Consider the following 21,392-nt stretch of genomic DNA (forward strand, 5'->3'; position numbering starts at 1 on the left):
AAGTGAACTCTCTACGAAAAGAATCTGCGGTTCCGGATAGAAAGTGGTACTCCGCATAGAAAAGAAGGGGTTTCTGGGTAATGTGGTTCTGCTGGTACTTGTCTCTTTACATGGGGGTCTGTTTCAAAACGACTCATCCCAGAATTCATTGCGGCAGAAGACGTCGACTGAGGGGACGCACGAGCTCACGCGGACTGTCTGGGAGTGCTGAGTCGAACATCCTCTCTGGCGACACAAACCACCAGCTGGACCGTGAGTTCGTTCGCCTGGTGTCGATCTGAGGACTGAGCCCGACCACAGACCACTCTTCGAGGCCGTCTAGCTCACAACTACCCCCGGGGAAAACTTCCAAGACCCTCGATGGAGGCGAAAGACACTGCCCCTGACTCCTGGGAACAAGAGGACGACGTGGAGGAGGCCACCATAGACGGACAACTCGAACCCGCGTTCACCAACCTCAATGTGAACGCCAAACCGTTTGTGCCCAACGTCAACGCGGCTGAGTTCGTCCCGGCTTTCGCTGTGAAAACTCCCGCGGAGAGCGCAGGTCCTGCCGGTAGGTAGACTGTCACGCTGGAAAGCTACATGTGCTAACTAGCCGCTGGCTAGCGCTCACGCGCGTCCGTGCTAGCTCGCGGTTTGGACTCGTTTAGAGAAAAACACGTCTGACGACGGAACACACGAATTGTGATGCACGCGCTTCGGCGACGCGACTTCCGTAGAGCGACTCCAAGTGGTTTTTGTAACTTTTAAAAGGATGGTTGAGCCTGTTTCTACAATAACCGGCTTCATAGCTTGTTAGCATCGTCCTTAGCCGGTGTGTTGTGCGTTCCGTTCTCCAGGTGTTCGCGCCGCCTATTGTGTGTTAATGGGACCGAACCAGGCGTTCGTCCACTCACTCAACCGAGGATGAAAAGTTGTCCCCTGTTCACGCTTAGACTCACCCAGAAGTTGACCAAAAGACGATAGTTGATGTTGGTCTGACGTGGATTTTATGAGGCACGGTTGGTCAAGAGTGGACCAAAGTGGGTCATTGATAGGCCAAAAGAGGCCACCACCCTTCAGAGCGTTCATTACCCAACAGATCGTCTTCCTGGAGAAGAAAGACAACCTGAGTTAATGAAACCAAATATTTGTCAAACCCCGGCGCGCTCGTTAAAGGTCACCTTTGTTTTTATATTGATTTATAAACACAGTTGCAGAAGCAGAATGCACATCTACATTGGAATCAGTTAGTCAAACTCGTGAAACAGACCACTTGCTGTGTAATTTGCACTTTTCGTGAAGGGAATTGCAATGTTGAACCATGGATGGGTTGGAAATCTGACTCACACACACTGTTGGGCCACAGTTGCAGTGAAAGTTAGGGAGAAATGTATCACTGCACAGCTGCTTTGTATCAACTGGACTTGATGTGATAACCCAGATTGTATGTTGCAAACACAGAATACTGGCGCTGCAGCAGTGTAAACACAGTTCTTGTTTTTAACTGCAACACTGCAGGTAAAACTGTATTCCCCTCAGAACATCCAATTGAATATACTCTGCACCAGTGATGCTGTGTTGCATGCTTAGTTTCTCTGTTAGTGAGACCTTAAGCGGTTTTTAGGGAGCACAGCTGACCTCTAAATGTGTATTTTGCTACTTGTATCAGTGTTTTACTTTTTCCCTATACAGAGCAAAGTTTCCTGAAGTTTGCCTATTTCCAAATGTGCATTTGTAATTATGCTTCATATCATTTTTCTTTTAGAACCTGTTGCTATTGAAAACAGCAAATGCAAATACTCGTCAGATTTCCTTTGATCTGATGACAATGGGTTTTTGTGGCAATTACTAATGAACTGAAACTCCTGAACATATCTGGTGGAATGGTATGAAACTGTTACAAGATTTAAAGGGTAGAATCCATTTGGTGCTTCTGGTGTTTTTTTTTTGTTGTGTAAATGATGTGGAGAACACCCCACTTTAAGTGCAGAAGGATCATCAAAGTGACTTCAGTAGTGTGATGTCACATGGGTGAGAGAGTGTAGCGAGAGATCAGTGGAGAGAAAAGAAGCGCTGCTACCCCCGATTGTCGTCCCCCTGCATAACAAAAGGTTAACAAGAAAACCCTGTCGGCCGTTATTCACTGCAAATATTTTGGTTTGGCCCGATCACTGAGCCATGAACCATATGAAAAACGTTGTCTGACTCTCCCTGATCACATTAGGAGAACACGCATGCCTTATCTTGATTAACAGATGACACTAGTTTGAACCGCTCCTGTTCAACTGATCTACAGCTGTGTTGAACCAGTCATGTGCTCATGTGATGCTTTTGAGGTTTCTTGAGTCAGAGAAACATGTGTTTGCCAAACAGTTTGTGTGCCTGTTCATGCAAAGTTGATCTTTTGAAAACAAGTTTGGGAACGCAACAGACCACCCACACTAGTCATTCGCCTGCTTGTGGTGTCTAGTATTTAGACAAAGTCCTTCTTCAGTCCAGTGTAAACCTGGTGTAGTCTGCTACAGGCTAATACACGACTCCTCTGTGTTGTACTTGCACTCCTTCGTTTAATCAGAACATGGTTTTTCAAATCGAATGAATATTCGGATGAGTGTTTCCGAATATCTCAGTATTTACTGTTACAAATTTACAGTGGTGCTACGCTTGTTAATTTCAATCAGACTCAAGATATTATTGATGTACTACATCGTCTTCAAATCATAGTAGTTATAATTGCAACCTTGAAAGACGTGTGAGGCATTTGGTGTATCGGCACCCTCTCGATGAGGCTCTTATTCAGATCAGACAGAGCGTTACTAGAACTGATGAGCGAAAACTGTCAGTGCCTGCCTGCCCACATGTCACCGAAGGCTATGCTAAATCGAACTTTGCTAAATCTCTCTCTTGGGCCACACAGCTCCAGTGGAGAACGGTGATGCAGAGATAACCTCCGAAGAGCCATGGGATCAGAAAGATGCTGAGCCCAATGAGGAGGAGCCAGGAGGCGTGCCATGTGGTGACCGAGGACCAACGGAATCGGTCGTGGTCGTGGAGGAGACCGCCCCAGAAGTGACAGAGGAGGAAGAGGAAGTGCCCGTGACCAAGGTTCCAGCTCCACAGACCGACTCCCCCAAGAAAGAACACATCAATGTTGTGTTCATTGGGCATGTCGGTCAGTGCATTTCATCAGAACAATATTCTTCCTAAACATGTGACGACACCACAAACCTAGCTGTGGCGTGCAGTCTGCCAGAATATAGCCGGGTACAGGTCTTATTAGGGGTCCGATCGATCAGCGCAGGTATCCTCACTTTTGCAGGCTGTGTGATCTGCCTTGTTCAGTCACCTTGATCGTGAAGCATCTCCACACATGACTCCCATCTACGTGGAGTGTCTCTAAGCCAAAGTGCTGAAGCCATTTTTGTCAGGATGCTCACCTGCATGTATTGGTTTTGCCAAGAATCAACATTTGTTTTCGGTACTGACAGTTGAAGAACATAGTCCTTGTACTTCACTAGCAGTGGATAGAAGTTGAACTGAGAAGTACGAGTTGGATCACAGTGCTCAGTCAGAGCCTGTGAAGGGCCCAGAACCGCCATCTTTGCTTTTAAAAGCTTTTCCAACATTGAATTGTTTGAAAATCTGCTCTAAAGCAAAATGACAGTAGCTGCACTTGTCACTGTGGTCAACTAGAAACATAAGCATTGATGATTGCACTTGTTAAGTTTGCTCTGCATTTTTCAGATGCTGGCAAATCCACCATCGGTGGACAGATCATGTGAGTAACCTCATATTGTTTTTGGACTCCTCATGTTGTTAATGTGTCATCAGTTTTTTTAAATGGTCCTGTCTGGCGCCACCATCAGGTATCTAACTGGCATGGTAGACAAGAGAACCCTGGAGAAATATGAGCGAGAAGCCAAAGAGAAGAACCGAGAAACCTGGTGAGCGTCCAAGCCCTTTTAACTTGCCGCTTTTTAGAACATCCCAGGATTGTTTTAGCTCTGTTTGGTCTGTTCAGCCCTTTGAGGAACAGATTGTGTGGTTTTTCACGGCCGTTTTGACAGTGGTGGTCCACTTCTTTAGGTACCTGTCTTGGGCTTTGGATACGAATCAAGAAGAGCGGGACAAGGGCAAGACGGTGGAAGTGGGCCGTGCTTATTTTGAGACGGACAAGAAGCACTTTACCATCCTAGACGCCCCCGGCCACAAGAGTTTCGTGCCCAACATGATTGGCGGTGCATCACAAGCTGACCTGGCTGTGCTGGTGAGTCCTTCAGTGGCGAGAACTCTGAACCCGTCAACTCACTGAGGCCTTTTGTTGAAGTGTTTTGCTGACCGCGCCCATTTATCCACAGGTCATTTCAGCCAGGAAGGGTGAGTTTGAAACGGGCTTTGAAAAGGGCGGCCAGACACGGGAGCATGCCATGTTAGCCAAGACGGCAGGAGTCAAACACCTGATTGTTTTGGTGAATAAAATGGATGACCCCACGGTCAACTGGAGCCTGGAGAGGTCAGTTGAGTTTACATTCCTACAGCACTACTTATAAGCAAATGACATGAAGCTTGGAAGCTAGTTGTCAAGTTGGCAGCGTCGCCATGCTGCTGTGACATCACTTGATAATCCCTGGAGTTATTTTAAAAGTTGTAATCCTCCTACAACGCTGAATATTTGCATCATTTGTGTGACGCCCTGGCTTGTTTAGAGTGGGCTGCTTACCTTTTCAGACTCATTGCTGAGCCATAAAAATCCAACTCCTAATCCTAATCTCACGACTGCTCCAAGGTATGAAGAGTGTAAGGAGAAACTCGTGCCATTTTTGAAGAAGGTCGGCTTCAACCCCCGAAGAGACATTCATTTCATGCCATGCTCAGGACTGACGGGTGCCAACCTGAAGGAGCCCACCGACATGTGCCCGTGGTACACGTAAGTCCCTGAGCCTGGTCCCTGTGTCAGGTGGAACATTCATGCTGACCTGGGTTTGATGCTCTTCCAGAGGGCTGCCGTTCATTTCACACTTGGACAGTTTGCCCACCTTGAACAGATCAAGCGATGGACCAGTCAGATTGCCAATTGTGGACAAATACAAAGTACGTGTGATCCGGTCCATAGCCACGGTGTCTGGTGCTTTCATTGGCTTTGTGTATGCGAGAGTCACTCGTGTTGTTTACCTGATCCCTACTGCACTCATGTGGAGCTACGACAACGTGGCATTTGACTCGCTGAAACTTTCTTTTCCTTTCCCCAGGACATGGGAACGGTGGTTCTCGGCAAGCTGGAGTCGGGCTCCATCAGTAAAGCTCAGCAGCTGGTGATGATGCCCAACAAGGTGACCGTCCTTCATTTGACATGTTCGTCTTCACTAGTCAGACTTGGGCTAGAGATTTTCATTGGTTGTTAAACTCTAGACTGCAATTGTGTCGTGAGTTTCGGCTGGAACATAAGATGCCTTTTGCTTAGGTTGTTTGTATATTATTTATGCCATTCTTCCAGTGCAATATTTGACAATGATCAGACGACTGACCATGTTGTGCCACCTGCAGCACGTGGTCGAGGTGTTGAGCCTCCTGTCAGATGACGTCGAGACAGAGGACGCTGGACCGGGTGAAAACCTCAAGCTGAGACTGAAGGGCATCGAGGAGGAGGAGATCTTGCCCGGATTTATCCTGTGCAACGCTGAGAACCTCTGCCACTCCGGCCGCATCTTTGATGCTCAGGTCCGTTCCCAGTCACCTGTAACCTCTTGTTTGTTCAAGTGACATGAGAGAAAAGAATTGTTTGATTTCTCTCCACAGATTGTTATCATCGAACACAAATCCATCATCTGTGCAGGTTACAATGCGGTGCTTCACATCCATACTTGCATCGAAGAAGTACAAATTGTGGTAAGGATCTCAGAAGAGAACATGGCGGCGTCTCCTCGTGCGTGTGTCCGATCCCGCTCTGCTCCTCCGCAGGCCTTCCTCTGCCTGATAGACAAAAAGACTGGAGAAAAAGGCAAACAACGACCACGATTTGTCAAGCAGGACCAAGTCTGCATCGCACGTCTGCGCACAGCAGGAGCCATTTGCCTTGAGACCTTTAAAGACTTTCCTCAGATGGGAAGATTTACCTTACGAGACGAAGGTAAGGAAGACCTGTTTGCTGAGCCTCGCTTGGTCGTTTGCCTCATTTCCCCATGTGTCTTCTGTTGCACCTCCTTTCTTCCTCACGGTGCACTAGTCGTTCGAATATCCTGGACCTAGCACAACCGGTTTCCATGGGGAGAATTACCATGACGATCGGCTTCTCCTTTACTCGCCCTGAAGTCCAGATGGCGGACCACATTTTTTACTGATGTATAGACCCATTTTCTGCCAGAAAATATGGCCATCTTCTGGCAACAGCAGTGGCCCTTGGCTCTGTCTATCTATCGACGTTCAGTTCCATGTGTGCCTGGTTGTTGGGTCCAGTATTCCAACAATGAACTTTATTTAGTTCAATTCTCTTTGCAGTTAAGTAGACTTCACATCCATTGTAGGTCTCCAGTAGCTTCATGAACAGCGGCTCTGCGCCAAGATTCTGTTGTCGGAGTGTATGTGCAGCCATTCTGACGTCATCAGTGTTAAACTCTGAACAGGTCCATCATAAGAGCTTTGATTCGACCTGATGCACATGCACCACAGCTCATCTAAACTCTGATCCCAGCGTGTGTCTGTGAGGGTCTGACTACAGCAACGGTGATGACTGTCAACTGAATTTGTCTGGCAGGTAAGACCATTGCTATCGGGAAGGTGCTGAAGCTGGCGAACGATCGTGAATGAGGACTTCAGAGCTGCTGGAAGTATGTGCCTGAGGATGGATGGGCGGAGACCGGTCCAAAGCCGCCCACACTGTGGTCACGGGCGACGGCACATCCCTCTCACGCTTCCCCTCTTCCTCCTGTGTGCCGAAGATCAGCTTCAGATAAAAAACTTTGGTGATAAAGAAAAATCTGTTTTTAAGCAAACCAAGACCAAGAAGAAGTCCACACGAGTCGGCTTTCTCATATTGAGAGCTCAGCTATGCCATTTCTGGGTTCGCCCCCATTCCCAGTAGTCCAGTCTACTCTTCACATGATTCTTTTCTTTACTTCATTCCTGCTTTCATCCATGACAAATGGCAGAAGTTATGTCTGTACACAGATGTGGACCAGGACTTTTGCTTGGAGTATTGATTTTCAGAGGTAAAAATAGTTTAAAGAGCCAATTGAAACCAAAACCTTCATGGGTCTTCACGTCGCCCTTGCTTTTACCCAATTTTTGGTTTCTCATGTGACGTTCTGGCCGTGTGCTGGGGCTAGCTCCAATGTAATTAAGGCAAACTATGACAATAAAATATTAAATTGGGGAATCATTATTTCATTCAAAGCCTGTCTGTGCTCTGATGGTGAAGCTCATGACATTGTGACTCGCGTGACCTTGTCCTGTGTTGTCCCAGGTGTGGCCTTCTTCCTCTTCCCAGTCCCCACGTGCTTTTATTTCAGAGGTCAGGTGGCGTCTGTCCTCCTCATCCGCTGGCCAAACCATTGAGCAGCTCTTGACTTTGAACTTTACAACTGTAACAGAGATCGCTGCACTGTACAGTAGTACCGAGTTCAGAACAGTAGGAGTCGTCCTCTCACTGTTGTTTCGTGTAGTTGAGTTCATTGCAGCGAAAATATTTGGGTTGATCCCATTTTAAATGTGGGTATTATGTATTTTGTATTTAAGATTTGTTTCTCAAAAAACGTTTCGTTTCGGGATTCATTCTTAACAGTGTCTTGCATTTAATGTGATTTTTTTTGTTTCCGTTTTGTTCAGGAAGGTTAGAATATCCACTCAATATCATTGTCCAGCATTTAGTCTACATAACATGAAATGAAGCTACTATCGACAGTCAAATGCAAATGCGCCGTTTTGGACAGCAGGCGGCAGTAGTCAACAGGAACTCGCGTGAGGAGCGCACACACGGCAAACGAAGAAGAAATGGAGCCGCTGTTTCTAGTTTCAAAACTAAGTGGAGACTTTTTCTGACGTAACCTGCAAAGTTGCCCTTGAACTAATCGGGATGTCATTAAAGTTCTTCAACCCTTTTTTTTTTTGTCGACAAACAATGGCGGTGGTTGCAGCGACGCGTGTGGAGTGCATATTGAGATCTACAAATCTAACCACTCATGTTCACAATCAGGATTTGATCATGTGTCTGAGAGTTTGTCTCGCATTTGTGCATGTTTTATTTTTAAAAAAAAATATGACGGATTCAAAATCATGACAACGTCTTTAAAATGCTTAAACATGCGTCAGTGGGAGATCGCGAGCGATTAACTGCGCGCGGCTTTTCCCTCCCGTTCATGTTCATTCCAGTTGTACGTTGACCATTGTCGCGCAGCAGTAGCCGACTCCTCCCCACACTGGCCACGCCCCGCACCTGTCTCACCTCAGCCCGCACCGATCTCGCCTCGCCACCATAGAGAAACCCGACGCCGCGCCAGAGCGGATCCGTGACCATGGAGCAGGAGTACCGGGGTCTGGGTCGCTGCGTGTGCTGCTTCTGGCTGGCGGTTGCCTTTGACGTCGTGGGTCTTCTGGTGCTGCTTATCGGGGTGTTCGTCTCCGTGTTCTTCTCGGACCTGCTCATCTACGCCGGCTCCATCGTCATCTTCCTCAGCCTCATCTGGTGGGTGTTCTGGTACTCCGGCAACATCGAAGTGGCCCCGTCCGAACTCGAGGATGACGTGGGCCTGCTGAAAAAGGACGGACGCGTGTTGAGGGGCGTGCGCGGGGCCATGCGCCAGCTGTCCAGCCGAGTGACGGGCAGCCTCCGACGGTCGCTGCGCAGAAGCGGAGACCCGCCGGGACCCCCGGCCTCCGGCCCGCGGGGGGGCACGGTGGTGGTGGCCATGACGACGATGGCCCCCCCTGACACCGAGAGCTCGCCCTCATGACAGGTGGGCTGTGTTTTCCTGCTGGTAATACGGTTTCAGTCGCGACAAAACCTAACAAGAAACAATATACAATTTATTTATTCATTCAGCAAGTTTTAGAACTTGAGCTAGAAGTGTTCAGCGGGTTGTTCCCTCTTTTGGATGCTAATTATAATGTAATTATAATGCTGCTGTTCAGTACCAAGCTTAGTAATTTCCACTCATTTTGCTTTCATTATTTTCATATTTATGACACAAACATGCATGAAGTTTTCTCTCTTGATGTCATTGTATATTCTTTAAACATATAGCTCACATTATTCAACCCTTCCCAGGCATGTTCTGCTCCTTCCTCATTAAAAACACAGTTTCACATGGTTCACTTCTGTGCTGTATCTCTTAGTTTATTGCCCTCCTTCCTCTTGTTGTCCTCACCTGTGCTGGCGGTACATGATGAATGGCACCAGACTGAGGGCTTGTTGGTAACTAACTTCCATTCTGAGTCCAGCATCACAGGAAGGTGTCAAAGTTAGTGGCATTTCCAACTGAATTAAATAATGAATCCACCACTTCTCTCTTCCTCCTCACTGCCATGAGCATGGCCTCTAATGACGGGAATCTGAAAGTGTGTTTGTCCCGTTAGAGGCCAATGATTAACCGTGTGCTGTTGCAGAGACACGCCCAAGTCAAACAATGATGTTTGGCATTTCCTTGTATGTCATCCTGATCAAGCCTCTGGTTTACAACCAACTCTCCTCTGTTTTCTCCTCTGCAGAAGTGAAAGCCCAGCCAGGTCCTCTGGACTGTCATCATGCTTTGGCCTTTGGTCAAATGTTTACTTCTTTTTTCCTTTTTTTAAATGTCATTTGAAGATAGAAATAAAGATGGATCTTCTAGTTGGGAATTTGGACTGAAGGAACTGAGCTCATGACTGGTTTCATGTTCCTGGTCAGATATTTCAGTTATCTGTGTTCATTTAAACTGGAGTTAACGGAGGCGGTTTCCCCAAAACAACATGGTAACTACAGCCATAAACACTGCAACAGACAAAGGTGCGACACAAGTGGAGACAGCGTTCGTCACCACTTTATTGGTCTGTGATTCCATTTCTCCTGTCACTCTGTAACTCTTTAACAAAGAAACGGACAGGAACTAGGTGACATGGAGCTGCGTTTGTTTGGAATCTTACCTGGCTAAATTGAAAACCATCCTGAGGAGGATCATGGTTCCATCAACAGGGTTGAAACTGTACACAATGAACTGTTATTTAAATGAAAAGTTTTCCAGTACTGGGACAGGTACAGTGGCAGGTGGTGTGTCTACAGTGGGTGCAGTTTGGAGGTGTGTGTGTGTAACTCGTTCTCGTTCCCACCCGCAGAGATAACGGGTGATTCATCTTTGGACCCGGAAGGTTACCTGCCTTGTGCTCTACTTTCTGCATCTGTTTCTATACAGAAAACCACGCGAATCATTCTCTGTAAATACGCACGTCTATTCCACTAATAAATATCTTCCTGTCGAACAATGTGGCCGCGACTTTGACGGACAAACCAATTAAACCTGTCGAATTATTGTCCTCAGGGTTCACTCATGAAGGTGCGGGGCTGGACTCAATTCGTTTTTTATATAAGAGATTCCGAAAAACTTCCCGAGCAGCAAAGATCATTCAGCCGTAACAAACCAGGAGGAGGAAATAAACGTTCGGGAGCAGAGGAAACACCGGAACCTTTCCATATGACGTCACCAACAGGGAACATTTTGAGCGTCGGACCAGACCAGCGTCGCCCACATACTTCCGCAAACAGTGAACGCATGCGTTCGCGTGGGAACAACATACCCGGAGATTTAAATGTAGAAATTAGCTTTTCACATTCACTCCGCTTATACTTCACTGACCCAGACGTCGCTATGAAACCAGTGTTTCCGTTTTCACGCGTTTGTACCGTCAGTTTAGCTTCTCAGTGATTAGCTTAGCAAGTTGGAATCGAACTAAACGTTTGGAAAATGGAAATTAATGACCGACATTTTATGAACACTCCACCGATGAAGACTGTCAGGTTTGGAGGCAATGTGGCGGAGACTTTGGTCAAACATAGACAGGTCAGTTAAAAAGGGCTAAAAGACCGGCGCTGTATTTAATTCTCATATATACGATATTAGACCGAGCATTGTTGACTGAGTGTGTGTTTGCGTCACAACCCTGTGAAGCACCAAACGTGCCTGGATCTCATCGACGTCATGTCAATGGTGTCTGTTTTCACTGGTTCCAGGGGGACTTACAGGACTACGAGCTGCTGAAGCATCAGCTCTCGGACCCTGACATAAAGGTTTGTTGTGATGGGACCCGTTATATCATCCGCTTGTGTTTCCCGCTGAACTGTGTTCTGTCTCCCACAGGATGCGCAGATCGTGAATTGGCTGCAAGAATTTCGGAAATGTGTCACCCAGTTGTCGAAGGAACACGAACAGCTGATCTACACTGTTTTGGTAAGTCAAACGGTGAACGGAGGTTCGCTGTAGAAAAGTTTTTTTTTTCCCCACAATATTTTTATTCATTAATATCAGCCATAATAACAATGATATAAATGCACATACACAATCAAGATCTCGGCTGTGTGACAAAAAACCCAACTATTATTTATATAACCAATTTACAAATAATAAAAATTAAAAGAAAAGAAAATACAGAATTAAAATAAAATAAAAAACAAAAACAGTAAATGACAATCGTTTGTTCGCTTAAAGTCCAATGTCCGTCTTGTATATATAGCTGCATATAACAAGCATCAAGTTGCAAAGGGCAAGAGGATCTCTTAATCAGTCCACATTAGTCCAGATTTCTATGTTTGAGATATTCAAGAAATGAACCCCAGATCCTTTTGAAAGCACTTTCCTTCCCTTTGATCAAAAAGACATCTTTTCCATGGCACACAGGAGCTCAGTTCAGTTAACCAGTTTTGAATACTTGGAGGATTTACACATTTCCACTTCAGTGCAATCATACGCTTTGCTCCCGAAATACAAAGATCCATACGTATCGGTTGACATTTGGTATAGTTATTTCCTGCAGGATAAATACCCAATAAAAACATTTTAGCATCAAATTTGATTTGTGCAAATAGGATCTCTTCAATCTTACATTTGACATCAAACCAGAACGTATTAATGTTGGCACATTGCTGGACACAATGAAAAAAAAGTCCCCTTATGTTGACCACATTTAAAACATAAATCAGGAATATTCCCATTGAATCTATTGAGTTTTTCTGGAGTGACGAATGTACGCATGAGCCAGTTGTATTGCAATATCCTGAGGCGACTGTTATTGTTGGGCTTTTTTACAGGCTGAATGCCATTCGTCCAGTAACACCTTCTCTTGCAAATCATTCCTCCAAGATAGAAGTTTAGCTTCACTGGACTCCGGGGAACCATCTACCAGTAGATCATAAAATCTAGAGATGAGTTTTTTCCCCCAGCAATCGTTGGTCATAGCTTCCTCTATTAATGTACTTGAGAGAGGGGCTAAAGATTGTTTCTGGTTAAGTTGAATAATTCTTCAATTGTCAGTTCAGTTTCCAGCCCTTCTCTAACCTTGTCAGGGATATATGGTATGTCAATGCCGTCTAAAAATATTTTTTCATTATGCTGATTTAGATTTGATTCAGATTTATACAAACTCTTAAAAAAAATGGAAAAGCTTACATTAATTTCACCTGGATCAATGATATTATTTCCATCTTTAACAATTATAGATGTTACTGCTCTCTCGGTCTATAATTGAGAAAAGATTTTTTTAGTGTAATTCTAGTATTTCACAGTTACTCCAGCTAAAAAAAAGACATCCCATCATGCAGTTGCTGTTTACTGGTTACAGTACAAGTAAAAGCAGTTTTAGTATGTGTCCTCCCAACATTGTCTGTATGTAAGTGATGAACACTGTAGTGGCTGTGAGTTTTTGGTTTCCTTGTTGCTAAGAAAAGGGCAAATGCTGGAGCTGTGTGGCAGTGAGTGCAGGACAGGGCCCCGTGTCCTAGCTGCTGTGATGAATAGACTGTGACATGTGACTGCAGAGACTGCCCTGGGTGGGTCGCAGTCAGGCGGTGGTGGAGGAGTACATGTGTTTCCTCAGTAACCTGGTGTCGGCTCAGACCGTTTACCTCTGTGCGGCCCTCAAATCTGTTGTCGCCCACTTCACCCCAAGTAAGTGCTTCAAAGATCCCGTTTGTTTTTCAGTCAAACCTTTCTGATGCTCATGTATCGGTCTTTACAGGGAGGGTGACCATAAGTGAAGGAGGAGTTGATTTCATCGACTCAGATGATGAAGAGGAGAGTGAGTTTCTTTCTCTTGTCAGTCATGTGTTTCTGTGCTGTACAGCTGGTAGATAAACTCTGTATTTTAAACTTCCATTTAGTGAAGAAGCAAAATCTGATGTCGCTGTTCCTCATTAATGTTTGTCTGTGTACTATGAGCCTCCAGCTTTCACTTTGATGTCAGTCTGCCGAGGCTCTAGGGACCCAGTATCTCCTTTACTGACCCTGTCGGCCTCAATAAAACTTGTCAGAATGACAGATGTTGTAGCTGAAGTGAATCCAACTTATTTCATTGTAATGTTTGGCATCATTGTGAGAATGCTTCACCGTGTTGCCATGTCTCTGGTCCAGATCTTCCCAGGAACTTCGACCAGTGTCACGTGGCCCTGCAGGTCATCGCCAGATACGTTCCATCGTGAGTTGCTGCTTCATCCTTGTGTTCTGATCTAACTGAGATGGTAGCGAGCACATTCAGCAGAATAACACTGCCGCTGCTTAGCAGCGTGTCGAGTCTCATACGTACCTAGATGTTAGACAGCAGGTCATTTGAAGTGCTCCGTCCTGAACCTCATTTCTCTACATGTAAATCTCACAGTTTGGAGAAATGTGTCTGAGAAGTGCCGAATGTTGTTCCCTCAGAACCAGCTGCTTCCTGATGCCGATCCTGAGGGTCAACTTTCCCTTCATGCAGAGGTCAGCGAGGACTCTGGTGAGTAATGCAAGTACACCGCAGCTGTAGTTTTAGTCTTCAGCTGGGGAGCACAGGTTCAACAATCCAAATTACTGGTTCGAGGAGAGGTGTAACGTTACGGTCAAAGCCGTTTATTACTGTGCTCAGAGGGGAAGAGGATGCAGGACAAGAGGAAGCAGACTTGAGAGCTTTCATGAAGCAGCCAGGAACCTCTGCACTCACCTGAGCTCTCTCTGCAGGAGTGCTACGTGCACAACCTCCTGAGAGTGAGCGTCTACTTCCCTGCCCTCCGCAGAGACACCCTGGAGCTCGTCATAGAAAACCTGCTCAAACTGGACGTACGGCCTTTCAACTCTAACACGTGGCGGATATGTATTGTTGATCATTTCTCATGCGCATAGGTGTCATGGACTGGACGAGAGGCTTTAGTTCTCCTCCAGATCTTCATTCTGTGACTGGTGTTTCTCAGGTGAGCGCGTCCCGCTCGGACATCGAGGAAGCGGAGGCCAATGCTGAGGCACAGCAAGCGGGCGGGCCTGTGGAGGAGGCCCTCTTTGATATGGTACGGTCACATCCTCATCCTGGGTCTCTGAGTGAGTGATGAGCTGCTGAACTGTCTGACTCAGGACGAGGACGAGGACAAGCCTCCGCTCTCCAGTGTGCTGACCATGGCTCACCCGGTGGCTGAGAGGCTTGACACGGTCATGGGCGTGATGATGGCCTACATCAAAGACGTCTGCCACGTCAACGGTACTCCTCCTCCCTGGCGCGCGCCGTGACGCCCGGTACCTTGTGTCACGACGGTCTCCCCCTCCCAGGTGTTCTTCACACAGAGCGGACCAAGGAGCTGTACCGGGATCTGCTGAGCATCTTCGACAAGCTGATCCTGCCCACGCACGCCTGCGCTCACGTGCAGTACCTCGTCTTCTACCTCTGCAGCTTCAGACTGGTCAGCGCTTCACTCTCACCTGCTGGAAGTTTGAAGCATGGCGCCGTTCGAGCCATGCGTCTTGTGTTGCAGGCCCTCGCCGAGGCCTTCCTGGACCACCTGTGGAAGGTCCTGGAAAGCCCATCCCAGCCTGACGTCCTGCGGCAGGCTGCGGCCGGATACATGGGCAGTTTCCTGGCCAGAGCCAAGTTCGTCCCGGTGGCGTGAGTACAGCCTTCACCGCTGAGGGGTCTAGGCGCAGTTCTCTCACTTGGCCTGTGTCTGGCGCTGCAGCACCGTGCGGGCCTGCCTGGACCTGCTCCTGTCCTGGATCCATCGCTACATCGACGCTCAGGATGTGAGTGGGAAGCAGACCTTCTGCGACATCACGCTGCACGGCCCCTTCTACTCCATTTGCCAGGCCGTCTTCTACGTCCTGGTCTTCAGACACAGAGCCATCCTCGCTGCCGACATGAGGAAAGGTGTGGTCACATTCCAGGGAGATGGGTCGGGTTTGAGAGAGGTGGGGGGCGGATGGATGGACGGACAGCGTCTTTGTTGGTCCACCTTAATAGGCAGAGTCTAGCTCGATAGACTCTTCCTGTTGACAAAACCTGCCTCCAACCACATGCTAAATCGCAATTTTGCTTCCTGAACCGCTGAGGCCCAGCTCTGCAGTGATATGTGTGTGTGTCAGGTCTGGAGTACCTGCGCAGCCTTAACCTGGAGCGGGTGGTCATGTGTCAGCTGAACCCTCTGAAGGTGTGCCTCCCGACCGTGGCCAGCATGTTCGCTGCCGTCACCAGGTGAGACCCGCTCCGCTTCCGAGCCTGTGACTCTGCCCACACTGACCCGCTGCTGTCGCTGCAGGAAGTACCAGGTGGTGTTCTGCTACACCATCATCGAGAGGAACAACCGCCTGCAGCTGCCGGTGGTCCGGAGCTCTGCCGGCGGAGACGGCGGTGCCACCAACACCAACCCGCTCGACTGCTTCTTCCCCTTCGACACCTACCTGCTCAAGAGGTCATTCACTGGAACCTCTCGGATCTGGTGGGTTCAGTCGTGAGTGCTGAAGCTTTGGTGCTGTCTCCAGGTCTGGGCCCCTGATCGAGCCGCTGTATCAGCCTTGGGAGGAGCTGGCAGACATGGAGATGCTGGCGACCAAAAGTGCGCCGCAGCAGCAGGTGAGACCCTGCTGGAGCGTCGCCAGGACTGGGTGTGGACCCCAGTTTCCATGACCACGCAGCCGCCAAGAATCCTTCTCTCATTCATTCATGTGGAAGCCTCTTCAGCTGCTGTTGAGGGAACAGATCATCACAACTGTCGATCACAGGACCGACAGAGGCACGACCCAGGAGCCGGTGATGGTCACTGATGAGAGCTTGTGCTGTCCTGCAGGGATCCAGGGAGGATGAGGACGACTTCCTGAGTGGAGAGACCCCGAAAGGCGACGGCATCATGGGGGCAACACCCAGCTCCCTGGACGCACACCTGTGCAGCCCCAGCAGCGTGGGCTCGCCGCCCACCAGCTTTCACAGAACTTTCTAGAAGCCAGGCCCCCGGTCTTCCTGGTCCTGAACGCTCTATGTTCCATACTTTTAGCCTCGACAGCTGAACGTCCTGGAAGTTTTCACTGAGAACTGAGTTTTTATATGCACAACTGGAGTGATGCTTCATGTCTGCAGTGGAATATGACCATCATGTTTCAGAATTGTCATAAAGATCTTTATTCACCACCTGAGGCCGATCATTCAGCAGCAAGACGTTCAGACTCAGAACAGTTCCGCCAGCGCTCAGTAGGTGGCGACATAGCCAGGGATTGTTTCAAGTCTTCCCTGCGGTAGCTGACAGACTCGCAGGTGAAACCCTGACTTCCTGACATGCCGTCACGCACCAGAGACGTTATTGATCACGTCTGTTTCAGGAAGCAGTATCTGCATCTTCAGCGCTCAACAGAGGGCGCTGTGTTCCCCGAGCAGATCCAGTTCATTTAAGCGCTGTTGACGGAACAGTAAACAATGATCAGCTGACAGACGAAGCGTCACATCCGGATGGTGTTGTATATTTTATTGCACAGATTAAATCACTGCTTGTGACGGACATGTAGCTTATCATTTGCACTGATGCAAAACAACACTGACCAATGGTCTTGGAGGCACGTGCACGTGCATGCTTTGTTATCTGAAGGTCCGAATCTGACCCGAATGGTGACCTCTGTGCGGCAGTCAAGGTCATGATGGTGGCCAGAAAGTACTACTCAGGATGAAAAAGATTAATCAGTTTCATGCTTGTTTATCAGAAGAAGAAAAACGTTCTGACTTCAACAGTCTATGACGGTGAAGTTCAGGTCACCGTTGGAATATATATATATATATATATATATACACGACAATATAAAGCATTTCCCACGGCGATACTGACGCTTCAATTTCACAAACAAAATCAAAAGCTAGTGTTTGGTCATGTGTGAAGTGGACAGCTGCGCGGGTGTAAGTGCAAACATGTGGTTGGTATTGACAACAGAAATCAAACTTAGACCACAGTCATGGAGACGGTGATGCGCGGAGGTGCCTGGTGTGGCGCGACCACTGTGTCTCCATGGTGCGGGAATGTTGTGAAGTCTTTCCCACTTTGTATATGATCACCGCAAAAACTCAAAGTGATTACACAGCAAATTAGACTGTCACTAGAGGAAGCTGTTCTTCATGTTCTCGTCTTCGAGGTAGGCTTTGGTGTCAGTGACGTGGGCGTCATGTGATCACCAGCGTTCAGAACAGACGGTCCTGAAATGCAGCGCGAGTTATGAGCGAGAAGCCAGTTGTTAGTAGTGACGTGACACCCACTGGTTCCTCAGCAACACGAGATCATTCCGGACTGTAGAGCAGCTTCCTCACACTTAGCCTTCCATACTAACATGATCACTCAACGATTCGTAATAAAGTCCATGTGCCTATAGAGAGATGTGGAGAGGCTCCCTCGGTTGCCATGGGAACGGCAGATAATGCCCAGAACATGGATATGAAGATGATGATCGTGAGTGGAACGTGGAGCAGGTGACCAGCGTGTGTGTGTGAAGGAACCCACACACACGCCACCCCAGGTGACAGGCACCAGGTCTAGAACGGCCGGTAGTTCCAGAAGCTGGAGAAGACGGAGATCTGTGGAAGGAGCGCAGACTGTAGCGCCACACGACGGCAGAGAGAGAGAGGACAGACTCGGCGTCTCACCTTGTCCTTGAGCTGCTGGCAGAGCTGCAGGGAGATGGTGAAGAACACCAGGGTGTCGTTGAGCCAGGGCACCACACACTCCACCTTGTGGACGTGGCTGACCTCGAAGCGGTTGTTGTTGAGCTCGCTGTGCAGAAAGGAAGCGGGTCAGACTGGAGCGTCTCTGGAGAGGAGTCATGAGCAGTGATGTGCCAGTGAGGCTTCTTGAAACACCGTCCTCACTCTCAGAGCTCAGGAGGTGGCGCTTCCGTTCAAAAATGTTGGTGGTGTCAGTGAAACTGTAGTTTCCAACACACAGCGTCATCTAGTGGGCTTTGAGAATGAGGATAGAGTTTCATGAAGCCTCATGGTGAACCTCTCCCTCAGAGGATGACCTGAGGTGACCTGAACGGGTCGTGAGTCGGCTGTAAAGGCCTGACATTTCCACCACAGGAATTGGACGAACCCGCCTGGCCCTCGATAGGTCAGACGGGGAACTTACAACATGGCTCCAGGGCTGTGCAGCACCGAGCTCCCGGCCGGTTTGAAGTTCTAGAGAGGAGTAGAGAGAAGAGAGGGCACATGAAGGCGCTGGAGCAAAAGGGTCTGGGGCGGTGTGATGAGCCGGACCTTGGTGGTGTTGGCGGGTAGCACGTGCAACTGGTACACGGTCAGACACAGCTTGCTCAGGTTGATGTAGAAGTTGACCATCACGTCTCCAGGCATGGGAGGCGTGAACATTTTCTGCAGACACACAAACACAGCGTGAGCGCAGAACAGGGCGGTCCTTGACTTGAGTCTTTGGTGAGCAGTACCATGAGGCCGCTGGTGGCCAGCTCCGGCAGGGTCAAAGAGGCCGGCGTGGTCAGTCGGTTCCTGGCCCGGGTCAGCTGCAGCATCACGGCATCCATCAGCTGCAGCACAAACATGGAGTTGTGAGCTCGGTTCTGACGCCGGCTGCTGAAACGCAGCTGACCTTGTTGACCTCTGCGCCGGTCTTGAAGTGGTAGCTCTCGTCGTGACTGCTGAGCAGCTGCAGAGCCTGGGACACGTGGTTCCTGGCGTCCTGGATCTGGAGAGGAGGGGGTCACAACACTCCACCAAGATTCACCGAGTCATCCCGAGGTGTTCCATCCCAGATCCGGGTCACATGACGAGCACCACACTCCCAACAACACCCACCTGCTGCAGCTTCCACTGCTTGTCCTCTCGGAACTGAAAGTGCAGAACCTGGCTGCTCTTGGCGACCTTCAGGTTGATGTCCTGTAGAGGAAGCACTTGAGTTGAATCGGCTCTCTGCCGCGACAGGAGACCTATGTGCGTGTGACACTCACAGCCTGACTGAGAGCCTCGCCCTGCAGGGTCAACACGCCCTTCACCTGGTCCATGCTGCCCGGGAGGAAGAGTCATGTGATGAGCCCACACTCAGTTACTCATCAACCTGGAGACGCTCACTCACACACAGACAGCAGGGCAGGAAGCTCCCGTACTAGAGTATCACAATATCAACCGCCATATTTGAGCTGCACTCACACAGTACTACTCCACATTTAAAGGACAAAACTATGTTGAAATCCAACATACACAGCAACAGCACTGTGTCCTGAGGGAGACCTTACGTGGAGCTTCCCAGGATGAAGTTCTCCTGCTTCAGCTGACTCTCCAGTCCTGGTGCAGGAACAGAGAACCTCCTGGACGCCTCCTGCAGCAGAGAGGACACGTGGACAACCAGTCCAAGAGCTGGTGGTTGGTGTTGGTCACGTGACCACAGCTCAGGCCGCATCATGAGCAGCACCCTCTCCTCTGTTTTAGTGACGTAACAACAGATAATGTGACTTTCATTATACCATGTTGTGACCTCCACTAGCATCGTAGCGACTGATACTACCGATTAGGCCAGCTTGGCGACAACAATGGGACCAAATAAGAGTGCTCAGTTAGGCTTCACAGCATTTAAAAAAACACCTCAACACCTCATCTGGACCTGCAGTAGTAGCTTGGAGCATATGACATTTTTATCAACACTGACAGCTGTGAATCACGGCAGTATCTTGCACCTCTTCTACTCACTCGTATCGGTGAGGTGAGGAATGATTCAGCTTTACCTTCAGAACATCCTGGAGCTGCTTCAGAACCGCATGAACTTCTTCTTTCAGCAGCCAGTTGAACTCCTCCTCCTGCACAAGACAACAACAATCTTGTCGGAGCAACAAAAAGCAACACACATCGCAAACTAAATCGCAAGCCAATTCTCTCCAAAATCTGTCTTTAAAATTCAGATTTAAACTGACATCAAAGCTCACACGCGTCCTGTCCCGCATGACCATCCACCTTACTATCAGTGACAACCTCAATATTTGACGGTTAGTTCAGTAAAATGATCGCGTTCTTCGAACCAACGTCAGAAAACTACAGTTTGCCTACAGACGCGTGGGGAAGACGTCAGTGGGCTCGCGCCGCTCGTCCATCTGCCGACCACCGAGGCCTCGTCACCGCATTAACTATGATTGACAGGCGCCTGGAGCCCCGCCTTCGTGTTAAAGCGCCTGCATTCACGGGCACAACCTTCCTCGACGTGGTCGCTCACGGAGATTTGAGTCGGTCGTTCATGCGTGTCCGTGGATAATCCACGCACGAGCTCTAACCACGCGAGCCCGCACTAGCGCGTCCCCCCGCTGCAGCTGCAGAGCCAGAGCATCTCACCAGCACGGCTCTCTCCACCTGGCTGGCCGCCGACATCCTGGGCAGCTCGGACAGCGAGCGCTGGTGGTTCAGCATTTCCCAGCCGGAAACACCTGGAGCCCAATGAACAACAACAACCTGTGGGTGTCCTGCGAGGATGAAGCTGTCAGCCGCTCGCCAGCTCTACCAAGGAGATGGTGCTTTCAAGGCAGTCGGACATTTGTGCTGCTCTCAAACTGTGATTGATAAAGACGTCATATTGACAGAGACCATGACAACAAATACGAGTCAAATGCAACCTGCATCGATCACACGCACGTCAGACCACAAAAAAAAATATTTTTAACGAGCAATTTTATGAAAAATAAAGCAATTCTTCTAGGTTTCGTTTCATTCGAGACATTGCAGATTCTTTTTTAACTATTATTTGTGTCAAATAAATGTAAACATCGATTTATATTCAACACACCCCGTTTCTGTGCAAACTAACTTCAGACATTCAAAATAAACACGAGTCCCTGAATGTACCATAAGATAGGTCACATGTCTATGAAGAATTAGCAACGCCCACTTTTCCCTCTGGAGAAAGTCCGCATGCGCCGAACGGAGTGGAGAGAAAGCGACTGTGGATTATCGCTCCTCCCCAACGTTTCCGGTCTTCCTTC

At 48.5% G+C, this 21,392-nt stretch overlaps 4 protein-coding genes across 5 annotated transcripts; 3 read left to right on the forward strand and 1 right to left on the reverse strand.

The window, feature by feature from the left end:
* The first annotated feature begins 15 nt into the window (after positions 1 to 15).
* gspt1l (G1 to S phase transition 1, like) lies at positions 16 to 7,372 on the forward strand. Its single transcript, XM_053852654.1, has 13 exons — positions 16 to 556; positions 2,903 to 3,157; positions 3,730 to 3,763; positions 3,852 to 3,929; positions 4,072 to 4,252; positions 4,344 to 4,498; positions 4,772 to 4,912; positions 4,983 to 5,076; positions 5,235 to 5,315; positions 5,530 to 5,703; positions 5,782 to 5,871; positions 5,944 to 6,112; positions 6,737 to 7,372. Exons 1-13 carry the CDS (start codon positions 361 to 363, stop codon positions 6,787 to 6,789), a joined length of 1,701 nt encoding a protein of 566 aa, XP_053708629.1. The 5' UTR covers positions 16 to 360; the 3' UTR covers positions 6,790 to 7,372.
* A 1,049-nt stretch (positions 7,373 to 8,421) lies between these two features.
* Positions 8,422 to 10,423, forward strand: si:dkeyp-72e1.6 (transmembrane protein 238-like). The gene is made up of 2 exons (XM_053852655.1): positions 8,422 to 8,933; positions 9,685 to 10,423. The coding sequence occupies exon 1, from the start codon at positions 8,493 to 8,495 to the stop codon at positions 8,928 to 8,930; it is 438 nt and encodes a 145-aa protein (XP_053708630.1). The 5' UTR covers positions 8,422 to 8,492; the 3' UTR covers positions 8,931 to 8,933; positions 9,685 to 10,423.
* A 225-nt stretch (positions 10,424 to 10,648) lies between these two features.
* rrn3 (RRN3 homolog, RNA polymerase I transcription factor) lies at positions 10,649 to 17,074 on the forward strand. Of its 2 annotated transcripts, XM_053852601.1 has the most exons (17): positions 10,653 to 11,009; positions 11,180 to 11,236; positions 11,307 to 11,396; positions 12,980 to 13,109; positions 13,180 to 13,239; positions 13,572 to 13,635; positions 13,860 to 13,929; positions 14,151 to 14,249; positions 14,381 to 14,473; positions 14,538 to 14,661; positions 14,730 to 14,860; positions 14,933 to 15,063; positions 15,134 to 15,321; positions 15,537 to 15,645; positions 15,710 to 15,862; positions 15,933 to 16,023; positions 16,238 to 16,958. In XM_053852601.1, exons 1-17 carry the CDS (start codon positions 10,914 to 10,916, stop codon positions 16,385 to 16,387), a joined length of 1,836 nt encoding a protein of 611 aa, XP_053708576.1. In that variant the 5' UTR covers positions 10,653 to 10,913; the 3' UTR covers positions 16,388 to 16,958. The 2 variants fall into 2 exon arrangements, with proteins under 2 accessions (XP_053708575.1, XP_053708576.1); XM_053852600.1 differs by having other exon boundaries at positions 10,649 to 11,009; positions 14,730 to 15,063; positions 16,238 to 17,074.
* Positions 16,892 to 20,913, reverse strand: rogdi (rogdi atypical leucine zipper). The gene is made up of 11 exons (XM_053852602.1): positions 20,749 to 20,913; positions 20,151 to 20,222; positions 19,665 to 19,747; positions 19,380 to 19,434; positions 19,228 to 19,308; positions 19,022 to 19,117; positions 18,861 to 18,959; positions 18,676 to 18,789; positions 18,548 to 18,597; positions 18,067 to 18,193; positions 16,892 to 17,997 (listed from the first exon to the last, which is right to left on the reverse strand). The coding sequence occupies exons 1-11, from the start codon at positions 20,821 to 20,823 to the stop codon at positions 17,956 to 17,958; spliced, it is 894 nt and encodes a 297-aa protein (XP_053708577.1). The 5' UTR covers positions 20,824 to 20,913; the 3' UTR covers positions 16,892 to 17,955.
* Between the last annotated feature and the right edge of the window lie 479 nt (positions 20,914 to 21,392).

Source organism: Synchiropus splendidus, chromosome 19 (genome assembly GCF_027744825.2).
Source record: "Synchiropus splendidus isolate RoL2022-P1 chromosome 19, RoL_Sspl_1.0, whole genome shotgun sequence".
In the NCBI taxonomy this organism is placed as follows: Eukaryota; Metazoa; Chordata; class Actinopteri; order Syngnathiformes; family Callionymidae; genus Synchiropus; species Synchiropus splendidus.

Coding starts and splice junctions, on each gene's coding strand:
- gspt1l (XM_053852654.1), top strand. CDS start 361: ATGGAGGCGAAAGACACTGCCCCTGACTCCTGGGAACAAGAGGACGAC. Junction 557..2,902: donor GGAGAGCGCAGGTCCTGCCG/GTAGGTAGACTG, acceptor TGGGCCACACAG/CTCCAGTGGAGAACGGTGAT. Junction 4,913..4,982: donor GACATGTGCCCGTGGTACAC/GTAAGTCCCTGA, acceptor ATGCTCTTCCAG/AGGGCTGCCGTTCATTTCAC.
- si:dkeyp-72e1.6 (XM_053852655.1), top strand. CDS start 8,493: ATGGAGCAGGAGTACCGGGGTCTGGGTCGCTGCGTGTGCTGCTTCTGG.
- rrn3 (XM_053852600.1), top strand. CDS start 10,914: ATGGAAATTAATGACCGACATTTTATGAACACTCCACCGATGAAGACT. Junction 13,636..13,859: donor ATCGCCAGATACGTTCCATC/GTGAGTTGCTGC, acceptor TTGTTCCCTCAG/AACCAGCTGCTTCCTGATGC. Junction 14,474..14,537: donor AGGAGGCCCTCTTTGATATG/GTACGGTCACAT, acceptor TGTCTGACTCAG/GACGAGGACGAGGACAAGCC.
- rogdi (XM_053852602.1), bottom strand. CDS start 20,823: ATGCTGAACCACCAGCGCTCGCTGTCCGAGCTGCCCAGGATGTCGGCG. Junction 18,790..18,860: donor TGGCCACCAGCGGCCTCATG/GTACTGCTCACC, acceptor GTGTGTCTGCAG/AAAATGTTCACGCCTCCCAT. Junction 18,194..18,547: donor CACAGCCCTGGAGCCATGTT/GTAAGTTCCCCG, acceptor CTTTCTGCACAG/CGAGCTCAACAACAACCGCT.